General features: G+C 37.0%; 1 protein-coding gene and 1 non-coding gene across 2 annotated transcripts in view; one reads left to right on the forward strand and one right to left on the reverse strand.

Annotated features, from left to right (window-relative positions):
• Positions 1-13,031, reverse strand: part of LOC149305636 (CUB and sushi domain-containing protein 3-like) — a 403,051-nt gene that overhangs the window by 39,375 nt on the left and 350,645 nt on the right. The window contains exons 51-53 of the mRNA XM_089477264.1: positions 9,472-9,660; positions 3,785-3,970; positions 1,987-2,181 (exon numbers count right to left, since the gene is read on the reverse strand). Coding sequence (XP_089333390.1) covers positions 1,987-2,181; positions 3,785-3,970; positions 9,472-9,660 — 570 coding nt within the window. The remainder of the gene's footprint in view (positions 1-1,986; positions 2,182-3,784; positions 3,971-9,471; positions 9,661-13,031) is intronic.
• Positions 7,156-7,285, forward strand: LOC149305637 (small nucleolar RNA SNORA35). Its single transcript, XR_016271761.1, has one exon. It is a non-coding gene; the product is annotated as a small nucleolar RNA SNORA35 (small nucleolar RNA).

Raw genomic sequence — 13,031 nt, forward strand, 5'->3', positions numbered from 1 at the left:
TCAGTGCTTCGTAAAGTCAACATCCTTTGTATCCAATGGTAAAATAATTCAGAAACCTCCTATCTTGTGGGGAATGGTTTGAGATGTAGATGGATAGTGGTAGTTCTTGAATAGTCTGAATGACAGGATAATAAATGACAGAGTATGGACTTGATGAGGTTGGGCAGTGAAAGAAAAAACATCTAAATGACTTTGATGCCAAAACGAGGTTCTACTAAAGTAGCAATCAAGACGCACCTGTTAACTTTAAACACAAAAAGGACATACACCCTTCCCGAGACTTCCAAGACTCCAAGACTAAAAAATCATTGTGGTTATACTGGACCTATATGGCATTTAACTGACTAGAAATAGTGCCTTACATTCTTAAATTCAAAATGATTTATAAAATGATTACACTAGAAATATAACACATATTTACATTAATTACACAGCTTCATCTAAAAGGTCATCGCACTCAATCAAATTTTGTTTTCATAGATGGATAATAAACAGAAATATCGACGGAAGTTGTTTTGTTCTTTATTAAGCAAGCACTAACAGATTTACCTAGCACTTTACAGTTTACACTATTATATATATGTAGATAGAAAGACAGACAGATAGATGATAGATACAGTAGATAGATAGATAGATAGATAGATAGGTAGATAGAGATAGAGATAGATAGATAGGTAGATAGATAGGATAGATAGGATAGATAGATAGGATAAATAAAGATACTTAGGTTATTTAATAAAACTAGCATTACTTTAGGAGTTCTTGAATTTGCTTGACATGTTATAATATAATTTTTTTTTTAATTAGAAATAATAGCATAGTGCACAAAGTCTCCAACCTTTCCGATTTTTAGCAAGTGATGACTAATAGGTAGTAGATGCTAGTTATACAGCTACAGATAAATGAACCATGGGAACCAAACAAAAAAAAAATTATATTAAGATCAACGATTCTCTGTGTGTGTTGCTGTGGTATTATAATTATAGCTCATTATATTTACAAAGTTAAGAGGATGCAACACTATTATTAGTTTCCATTAACATAAAATAATTTAGTCCTCTAATTGATATTACCCTAACTTATTGTAGCAATTGTTACTATAGGCGCACTTTACGATGTGCCTTCCGAAAGGTATCATTAGCAAAATCTAATCCTGTGATTGATAGCTTCTATGCGCTCTTATAGAAATGATTCATCCAAATCAGTCAATGACTGGCTAGTTATTATATAGCAATACATTCTATCATTAAAGGAACACTCCAGCTCCCCATTTAAGTACGCTTCCCACATGTGCTATATCGCTGGCCAGCTCTCCCAGTGTAACTGATGCAAGTTTAACTCAAATACTGGATAGTCATTCGATGTTCACGAAAACAAGAAAAGGAAAGAATACATGATTAACATATTGTGCATATTGTGTTAATGAATGCAATTTGACATGGTTATTTTCATTCTCTCTCTCTCTTCCAGGAGATTGGAGCTATAACGTGTGTGTTCACACTTCATCAATTGGATGATCATTTATCTTTTCCGATATCCAATGTGAGACAGTAAAACCATTAACGCATAGTTTATTAAAGTAAAAACATTTATAGAGAACATAATTCTTATAATTTATTAACCTGTAAAGGATTTTCCAGGTGAATAAACACGCTACTACAAAATTGTTTCACTTCAAACTGACGGAGATGAGTTGTTCAAGGTCAATCAAGGTTCTTTTACCATCTGTAATTGTGCTCTCAATTAACAAAAAATTTATATTTTTTATTTGTTAATTATGATATATTTTATAGTTCTAATGTATTTATTATCTCATAATAAGTCTAGGTGTTGAGACATTTTATAAGGAGAACTTGTAGACCTGCAAAGTTGGAGTACTCTCCGTGTACTTTGAGAGTGATCTACCGTCTTTAACCATGTGTTTAAATTTAAAAACCCATCGCTTTGGTTGAAAGGCGGTTGAAGTTTGAGTAAACGAGTACATACTTTGGCAGTGAGGCCTTTCATTTCTCCAGCTCCATGTTCCATTGGCAAGACACCGAATAGATGCAGGTCCAAGACGAAAATATCCAGGATCGCAGCTGAAAACAACTTTTGTTTTGTACTCATAATGGGATCCATTTACAATACGCCACCTTCCATGTTCCAAGGTGAAAGAATTTATGCTTGCACATGTGACGACTTTGCAGAAAAACAAACATTGGCATATTAATTATTGACTTTTTTTTTTAAAGTACTTTTTTTAATTTAAAGTAATTACTAGAATTACTCTTGTATTTATATTTAGCAAATTTGGTGCCAAATGGTGTATAAATGTATAAATACCAGGATTTCAAGATATTTGCAACTCTTACATTCTAAATAAATATATACAGAAATGTACAGAATTTTGCAGAAAAAGATTAAGCTGCAATATTGAGTTACTTTTTAAGAAATTATATTTCAATTAAGTTGAAATTACCGCAGTAGTTATAAATAATTATTGTAATTATTACATGTAATTATTCTAAAAGCCTATTATAGAAATAATTTAAAAAGGTATTATACTACTAAAACTACAGTTTGTAGAATGCAAACCACTTTTCCAAGATAATTGTAATAAACCAGTGTTCTAAAGAGAATAGGCATGGCATAATATATCTATATCTATCTATCTATCTATAAAAACACAGAATTTGGTGGAAGATTTGGCCTACCTACTTTTTCCTTGTCATAAACCAAAATAATGTGGTTGTTTTTTTTATTAAAAACTAGGGTTTTAGTCACTTCAAGCTTGTTGATTATTGTTTACTTATCGATAAAATAAAAAAGAAAATAACTCTAGTAACATAGTTCATAAGGTTGAAAAAAGACCAAAGTCCATTAAGTTCAACCTATATACATATTGTGTCCCTACTGTGTTGATCCAGAGGAAGGCAAAAAACCCTTATGAAGCAGATGCCAATTGCCCCATACCAGGGGGAAAATTCCTTCCCGACTCCAAATATGGCAATCAGAATAAATCCCTGGATCAACGTTCTGTCCCTATTAATCTAATATCCATAACTTGTAATATTATTGCTTTAAAGAAACACGTCCAGGCTCCTTTTGAACTCTTTTATTGAGTTTACCATCACCACTTCCTCTGGCAGAGAGTTCCATAATCTCACCGCTCTTACTGTAAAGAACCCCCGTCTGTGCTGGTGTAGAAACCTTCTTTCCTCCAGCCGTAGAGGATGTCCCCTTGTTATAGATACAGTCCTGGGTATAAATAGGTCCTGGGAGTGATCTCTGTACTGTCCCCTTATATATTTATACATAGTTATTAAGTCCCCCCTAAGCCGTCTTTTTTCCAAACTAAATAACCAGCAAAGGCTAGTTGACCAAAGAACGTGTTATGAATGCAGCCGCTAAGAATTGTGTGATTTTTCTTCAATACTTGACATGCCTTTTACTTTTCAACAATATCTAATGGCCTACACCACAAGTTGACTAAACAATTTCTGACAATTATGGACAGCAATGTGCTTCATGTGTGAAAACCTATTGCTCATTTTATTCAATAGTCATTTTATTATTAATGATTTTTTCTTTACTGGTCTCAGAAAAAATAGACTGTGAAAGCATGTTTACAAAAAGATCAAAGTAAAGGTGAAAGAGTGACCTGTGCATGGAGCTCTAAGCGTCTTTTATGGGGGTATATATTGTGTATATATATATATATATATATATATATATATATACACATATCATAGCCATTTTTTGTGGAGCCAAATGTACACAGAAGTGTCCTCCTTTTGCTTACCTACACACCGAGGGGTTTTATTATGATTGCTCCATGTGCCATCTGGCTGGCATACTGCTGTGGTAAGCTCTTTAGATGATAACTTAAAGCCATCATTACAGAAATAAGTGACACTTGTTCCCACTAAGTAATCTGTAGCTAATATTCCTCCATTTAATGGTGCTTTGGGAATTCCACATGAAATTGCTGAAATAAAAAGCAATGATTTATTGTAAATACATACACAAATTACACAACAGCAATAATAATAATAAAAATAATAGTAACTATTATTTTATTGGCTATTTACTATTTTGCTTTGTTCTCAACGCCAATAAAATTCTACCTAGTCGGCAAGAGGACCTTTTACTCTGTTGGATGGAAATCCCTCTTTCCTCTTTTCCATCCGTGATGTTCCACTCTTCTAGAAACTCAGAATGTTTGGTTGACTTGAGTATATAACATTGTTCTAAATAGGTTTATACATACAATGGTGTCATAACATTTTTTATTCTAACTACATGACTACATCGATAGGTCATAAAGTGGTATCAAAGGACTTCATAAAGCCGTCCTCTTACCTCACCCCCTAAAACACTTGTCCTTCTTTTGCCCTTCGCAATATTTACATTTCAATTACAATGTGTCTACATTCAAAATACATTTTAACCCCTTGATGACAATTGCCGGTCCGGGCACGTCACCGAAAATCGTGACGATTATGACAATTGACGTGCCAGGACCGGCACGTCTTTAAACGGGTGAAAAAATCGATCCGTGATCGATTTTTTCACTCAAACGGTGTTGCTCTATTGCCTCGACATCGAGGCATTGAGCAACACCAAAAAAAACATTCCCGGCCCCCCCCGATCGCTCCTAGGAGCAAATAAAAAAACATGTTTGAAAGACTGCAAGTCTTTCAAACATGGCGGCACCCGCCGCCGAAAAACGGGTTTAGGAAGCGATCGCGAGTCGCTTCCTTTGCTTAGCTGGTGTTGCTAAGATGCCTCAGTATCGAGGCATCTTTACAACACCTGTTTAGCAAAGGAAGCGACTCGCGATCGCTTCCTAAATGCTCAACTTACCTTCCTGGTGCCGGCGTCTTCGAAACACACGCGGTGTTTCAAGATGGCGGCGCCCATGAAGCCGGGGGGCGGAGCCTGCTGTCATCATCGGGGGGGGTGTTGCTGGATGTCATGGACATCCAGTGAATAACACCCCTAGTGGTCAGATCACTCATAAGAGTGATCATGATTTGCTAAATCAAAGGCAATGTTTTCTAAACATTGCCTTTGATCAGTATTGGATCTGCCTCCCTCCTTCACTTGTTTCTAGTGAGGGAGAGAGACAGATCGGTGTGTTTTCTGGTATTTCAGGTATTCTCTAATAAAAAAATATATATATATTGATCCAAAGGCTCTTATAAGAGCCACCCATATAATATTAACCCCTTCATTGCCATTGATCACTGCATAAACAGTGATCTTGCATAGTGGCAATTGTTTTTGGGGTTTTGTTTTTTTTTACATTTTTTTTTACTTTTTTTAGTGGTTTTTTTTAGTTTTTATTATAGCCATTAACCCTTTCCTTCCCCACTATTTTTGCTGCAATTGTTACCATGCAGCGGTATACGGCTGAGGAGGCGTATGCCTTTTTGGCCACAGATTCTGAGGCCACTGATACAGCGTCAGATTTTGACGTTGGTCAGTTCACAGATACATCTAGTGATGTATCTGTGGCTGTTAGGACGCCTGCCACACGTAGTCGTGGCAGTGCACCAGAGGCATGGGTAGCGCCTAATAGGTACAAGCCAGCTATCCCTCCTTTTTCTGGAATTCCTGGCATCAATATTGATGTTACAGGATTCACTCCACTGCAATTTGTGCAGGTTTTTTTGGGAGACGATGTCTTGGGAGACATTGTCACACAAACAAACATTTATGCCCAGCAGTACCGTGCTGCTAGCCCTAATTCTTTTTGGGCAAAACAGCCATGGACTCCCATTGACGTGCCAGAATTTCTTAAATTCTGGGCACTCACAATGTTAATGGGCATTATAAAAAAGCCCTCCATCCGCTCCTACTGGAGCACCAGCCCCATCTTTAGTACCCCCATTTATGCCCAAACTATAACTAGGCAAAGGTATGAAATGATTCTTCGTTTCATGCACTTTAGCGACAACAGCCTGTGCCCCCCTAAGGAGCACCCCCAGTTTGATAGGCTCTACAAAATCCGCCCCCTGATTACCCATCTCGCTGCCAGGTTTCCAGAGGTTTATACACCTGGAAGGGATATCTGCGTGGATGAATCCCTGATGAAATATAAAGGAAGGTTGGGATTCAAGCAGTATATTCCTTCCAAGCGCTCTAGGTATGGAGTGAAGGTGTATAAGCTCTGCGAGAGCGAGACAGGATATACTCATGCCTTCCGGGTATACGAGGGTAAGGATAGCTACCTTGACCCTCCAGGTTGCCCAGACCATCTGGGCACCAGTGCCAAGATTGTTTGGGACCTAATATTCCCCCTTATGAACAAAGGCTACCACTTGTATGTAGATAACTTCTATACAAGCGTCCCTTTGTTCAAGCTGCTGTATTGTTTCGATACGGTAGCTTGCGGTACTATAAAAAAGAACCGCTTGGGTTTCCCACAACACCTGGTACGAACCCGGCTAGGAAAGGGGGAGACCTCAGCTCTACGCCAAGAGGAGCTTTTGGCATTGAAGTTCAGGGACAGAAAAGAGGTGTGCATGCTGAGCACCATCCACGATGAAAGAACCGTGGAGGTTTCTGTCCGTGGCAGAGCTGGGGTCACTACAAAGCCAGTGTGCATCAGGGCCTATAACAAGCACATGGGTGGAGTTGATCTGTCAGATCAACTCCTACAGCCCTACCTCATTATGAGGAAGACAAAGGCCTGGTACAAGAAGGTTGCAATTTACCTAATGCAAATTGCAACCTATAACGCTTTTTTGCTGCACAAAAAAGCAGACACTGGGCTGAAGCTGTCTTTTTTGCAGTTTCAGCTCGAAGTAATTTCAGGTATCTTGTACCGTGATGCACCTGGTCCCCAAGTAGTGATGGGAACCAACAGAATTGGGGCTACCCATTTTATTTTTAAAATCCCCCCTACAGCAAAGAAGCAGAATCCCCAAAAGAGATGCAGGGTATGCTACAGCAGGGGGCAAAGAAAGGACACCACATTTTACTGTCCAGATTGCCCTGGAAAACCTGCACTCTGTGTCGGTGACTGCTTCAAGCTGTATCACACAGTTTCCCATTTTTGATTTTTTTTTGTTCCTGCTCCATTTTTGTATTTTTTTTTTTATTATTTTTTGTTACATTTACAGTTTTTTAGCTTTTATTTGCTCCTCCATTTTTAAGGGTTTTTATTTGCACTGTCAAGTGAACCCTGTGTCCATTCCGTGGCATGAGGGACCACTTAAGGTGCTAGATCAAATCCCTTCTTGGAGATAGGCCAGGCTTTCTTGTAACCTGTCCCTACTGATAGTTGGGTACAAGCATTTTTCTTTACCCAGATGTAAAATTCCTACTGAATTTGAATTGCTCATGTTCCAAATGTGGCCCTTTTGCCCCCAAACAATCTGACAAACCCATGCATGTGGGGTATCAATGTACTCAGGAGATGTTGCTGAACACATATCGGGGTGTTGTGTGACAGCAACATATACCAGGAGCTGTAATTTCACACCTGAAGTACAAAGTATGTGAAAAAAACACCAAAAACAATTACTATCACAAACTTTGACAAGGGTTGGTGGTAGGATTTGTGCATGGAAAGGGTTAAACTATCAGCATCTAAAATACCCTGGGGTGTCTAGTTTTCAAAAATATATGGTTTGGTGGGGTAAATTTAATTTGCTGGCTTCAAAGATGCCCCAAATACCACATAGAGACAGAATTACCAGATTCAGAGAAAAATGGTTTTGAAATAGCAAAACGCTACTTGTACTTATTGCCCCATAACGTGTAGAAGAAAGCAAAAAAACATAAAAACATTGGGTATTTCTAAACTCGGGACAAATAGTAGAATCTATTTAGCAGGTTTTTTCAGTAGTTTTTTATGATGAATAAAAGATTTTTCAAATAAAAGTGAGAAAATTTGTTTTTTTTTCAATTTTTCGTCATATTTTATTATTTTTATTATAGGAAATTACATCATATGAAAAAAATTATGGTGTCTGAAGAAAGCCCTTCTTGTCCTGAAAAAAACAATATATAACTTGTGTGGGTTTAGTAAATGGGTTAAGAGAAAACTACAGCTAAACACAAACACCGCAGAAACGATAAAACAGCCATTGTCACGAAGGGTACAAAAAATAGAATCAGCCTTTGTCACGAAGGGGTTAACAGACTTACTGCCCTTTTCAGTCCCCTTCTCTAGTACCATACATTGTGGCCAACCAGTAGCCCCTAGCTTCTTGAACTGTATCAACCAGTATTCTGCTTAATTGATATGATTAACTTAAATGTATTTTTCCTAGAGCATTTTGTTTGAAATGCCAAACAAAACAAGTTCAATTGAATGCATTGTGATAATGTAATTCATTCTTGATACCGATCATACCAGATGTCATCTGAACATATCAGTTCAACACGTACCATCTGTGCAATGCTTTTTTTTTGTTGTTTTGGAAAGAAAATGTAGATTATCTAATTCAGAGATTTAATATGCCTTAATAACTTTAAACTTTCTTACAGAAAGAATAATCATCCCCATCCCTTTATTATTCTACTCAGCTTGTACTGCAGACACAAAACGGATGATTTGAAACCTTTTAATTCAACTGAAACATGGACAGGACAAACATCATCCAGTTTTTGTTTTTATAATTTAGGAAGTGACGTGTAGGTGACTTGAGGTGAGGTGGAACATTTGGAATTTTATTTATTCATAAGGGAAAGGTAGTAATCATTCCTGTTCCGAGATTGAGCACAAACACCTTAAGGAAATGTCATACGGTATCTAACAATGTAACAGGCAGTTTATATTTTTCATTTTAAGACAGATGCTGATTTATATAAAGCACAAAATAGGTTAATGCTATATATATACACTTTATATGTCTGTACATGGAATGTTATTAAACTGTCTGGTCCAAATCATATTCCTCTGGATCAATAAGAAATCTCATTTTGAATCTGAAAACTAACATTTCCTTATTGCCTTGTGTTAAAAAATGGGGTTCTGTCACTTTCACATCTTACCAATAGTTCTCTTTGCTCCTTTTTTTACCCCATACGAAAGTTATTATTACTACCTCCATCAAACAGAATGAACTTAATGCAGAGGAGTAATTAATGATGTAAACCATGAGAACAAGAAGCTACATCGGCTCCTACCATGATATCAAGTTTACAACACATATATTTGTTAGTTACTTTGCCAATACAATAACGAGGCTTCATTTAGTTTTCTTGATTTTAAAATATAGGATTTGGAAAAAGTGAAACAAGTCCAGAGAAGATCTACGGTGGAACGGTTTCAGATTCTACATTTTTGGTAGTACATGTAACAGGAGAACATGTTCACTTGTTCTTACTTTACTTATCTCTTTGGCATTTTTTGGGTACTTGGCTCTGTGCATTGTTTTTGTTAATGCTGGAAAAATTTTTATCTTGCACTTCCTAGTTGGTTAAGATGATTTTATCTGATCACATGAACAATGTTATTTGGGCCATCTTTACCTTGACATGCTGGTACTGGTGCATCCCAGGCATAGTATCCATATGGTGTCTTTTTGCACACAGCCGTGCCTTTTCCTATGAGCCTGAATCCTCGATCACATGCCCAGCGAACCATACTATTCAGTTGTCCACCTGTTTGACTTACAATGAAGCCATGAGGTGGTGATTCCGGAGTGCTGCAATAATGAGCTGGAATATCAAAAAGACATGGAATTGAATCAACAGTTGCTATGACCTTCACATAATACACAACAGTTTATCTGTAAAGCTATACTACATTGATCACAACCAGTAATTTAATCTGATTTATTTTTCATTTAAGGGCAACCTGAATCTAATGATGTATAAGAATATTCTATGGGAACTGTGTTTATTCAACAAAATGGCAATTTACAGCTTCCATGATCAGCTCACCAATTTCACAATACAATATGAAAACCAATGCCAGTGATTGTCTACAATAACACTGTTGGAACTCTCAAAAGAGCTTTCAACATTTTTACCATATGATTGTTAGACCATGATTCCCCTTTTTTATATTTGATGAACCTGACTAAATTACACATCATTTTGTTCAGTAGAAATATGGCCTTCTTTTGAAATCATAGAAATACATCAAGCATAATAATTATTAGTGATAATAGATGAACTATACTAGTTAATAAAATGACAATCAAAATGTTCGCAATAATGATTAAATTGTGTTCTATGCTGTAAGTGGCACAGCTGAACAATGACCCAATTTATGTTCAGCAACATCTCTTAATTACAGTCACACCCAAGATAATTTTTTTTGGCCCATGCTTCAATTAATTTCATTCAGTTTTCATTTATTTCCTTTATATTCTTTTTTTTCCTTAATGTAAGCAATGTAAGAGACCAACAGGGTCCAGAAAGTACTGGAAAGGAATACTCAATCTCATTAACGGGCATCCCTTGAATGATGGTGTACCGGTGCTTGTGGCAACAAAGTCAATGCAACAAATTCAGGACGTACTTGCATGTCCTAATGGGCTTCTTCCTACATGTTTTAATGATGTACAGGTATTTCCTAAGGGGACTGAAAGGGTTAAACTAGTGAACTTAAATGTTCACTTGCCTACAAAAGTTCTAGCTTAGTGAATATTACATAATTTATGAAACAATGCTTAATACTGGAAACCAAATATCATTTGATTCACAAACAGATTATTATTTTTGTTAGATTAGATGGCCCCCAATAGTCAAGAATTTTAAACATATAGAAAATGGTAACAAATAAATTGTTTATATATTGTGACAATGTACAGCCCTGGGGAGGTTCTGTGCATATTTTGTGCACAGTTGATGTGCAAATCTTGTGTATGGATCCCTGGGGTGAAGCATTTGGAAAGCAGGGTGGGTCAATGCTCCAATTCCAGTATTTTAGCAGACTGGATGACTAAATTGGGTTTGCAGGATCCTGTCCTGGACATTGATGAAGCCTTCATCAGGCACATGTACTGGGCATTAAAAAAAAAACCTGGAGCCTGGCAATTCAGAGAGATTGTTGTAGAGAGAGGAAGTTTCCCTTTGATCCCAGGGCAAGGAGAGGACCTGAAGTAGATCCCCAAGCCAGATGTGACAAACCTGTCTGGAGTTGCGTTTTGTCTGGGGGAAGTTTGTAGAGTCTGGCTTCGCTGTGTCTGGCAGGGAACTAAAGTGAGTAGTCCAACTGAGAGCTAGCTTTTCTTTTATGAATTTATCAGTTGCTACAAATTGATGTTCTTGAGCCTTATTGCCCTAGAGGACCATGCTTAAGATCCTGAAAAGTGACATATATGGTATTCAGCTATCAGGGTTTGAGATATATATATATATATATATATATATATATATATTAATACTAAAATAAAATCATATAATTAAGTTCATTTAATGCAGTTTTCTATAGACAACAAGATTAAGTTTGCTTGTTACTTTTTTTTTTAGCTTTAGCTCAGCTACAGAATTTCATAAGATCGTGGTCTCCAAGGTAACCATACTTTACTATTCAAAAAGTCCAGAAACCTATCTAATTCACTTCATGGTTGGCTTGTACAGACAAACGTCCACATTAGAAATAGTTCTTAGCTCATTTAATTGGAGTAACCCCTTGTGATATTCAGCAGAGACACCACATAGCTGTTCTACAATATTATTAGATACAAGACAGCTATACTAAAATAACATGTGAAATTACTGTTGAGAATGAAACTACAACACTTACTATATAGAATAAGGAATTTGAGGCTTTTAAACTGTATTATTTATTTGAATCATTACATACAATGTTTTAAATCTTTTTAAATGTGTATTGTAATACTACATTTAAAAGATAAGTTAATAAACTAGCTTATTTTAACTTTTGCAGGGCTATGTTTTTGTAAATTATTTCAAGGCCTGAGTGGCAGGTGAGTCCCATGCATGAATCTTTTTGGGGGGTCCCCAGACATTCAAATATGAACGCCTTTGTTTGTGGAGGGTAATAAATGTTGTGTGGCATCTGTTCACCCTTGTGGGCTGCTTTGTGTTTCACTGAAGTTATAGTTAATAACACAGACAATTGACTTGTTGGTCACAGTATAAGTGATATGCATGCAACCACTGCCTATGCCTGAATCTAGAGAGTCCCAAGTAATGCAGAGCAGCCAGACCCCATAGGGATGAATTACTAACTAGGCCAATCCCTGAGAGAATACCGGGACACTTCACGGGGCAGGCTACCCAGAGCTCTCCCTCTCCTAAGGAAGTGGCTTTGCACAGGAGAATGGCTAGACATGAATGGGCAGAGGATAGATGCACATAGGGGGTCAGCCCCATATAACCTTAAGTGGACGGGAAATATATTGAAGTGGGTATGAAAAAAAGGAAAGTAACCTGGAGACCCAGGAAAGCAGTGCTTCAGCCAAAGACTCCGAGTCAGACCTGGAGACTTCCCAGGTATGAAAACAACAGGTTCCAATGAAATTACTAAAATAATTTCAAGAAGTAATAAAACCTTAAATAAAACCCTAATCTCAACATTCTGTAAATAGCCTCCAAATGACAGGATCTCACACTAAACTAGTTGTGCCAATCCTTACCCTACCAATGGTAGGTACACCATATTCCCTGAGATAGTGCCCTGACACAACTAATCAAAGGGTAGAGGGGATCCATTATACACTAGCCTGTCTAGCCCTTAAAATACTTCAACTGCCAATATACTTTACAAAAAAAAAAGAAAATAGTATAGTGGATCCCCTCTAACCTGTGATTAGTGATGTAAGGGCACTATCTCAGGGAATATTGTGCACATATCCACTGATCTTGGATTAGGAAGGGATAGGATAGATTGTCACAGCAAGTTCCTATGTATGTTCCTATGTAAATTTTCCCATTTCAACCATTTTAGATGTTAGACACTTAACCTCTTAGATAGTCCCATGAGAGTGTAAACAATTTATGTATTGGGGTATGGGCTGAGATAGGTGGCAAAATATTGCAATTACGTGTGTTAACTAACGTTATTTGCTTCTGTAGACTAATAGCTGAAGCTTAGCTAATTGGTTTGCCAATGT

Source organism: Sceloporus occidentalis, unplaced genomic scaffold (assembly GCF_023333645.1).
Source record: "Sceloporus occidentalis isolate IW3139 unplaced genomic scaffold, rSceOcc1.0.p SCAF_11, whole genome shotgun sequence".
In the NCBI taxonomy this organism is placed as follows: domain Eukaryota; kingdom Metazoa; phylum Chordata; class Lepidosauria; order Squamata; family Phrynosomatidae; genus Sceloporus; species Sceloporus occidentalis.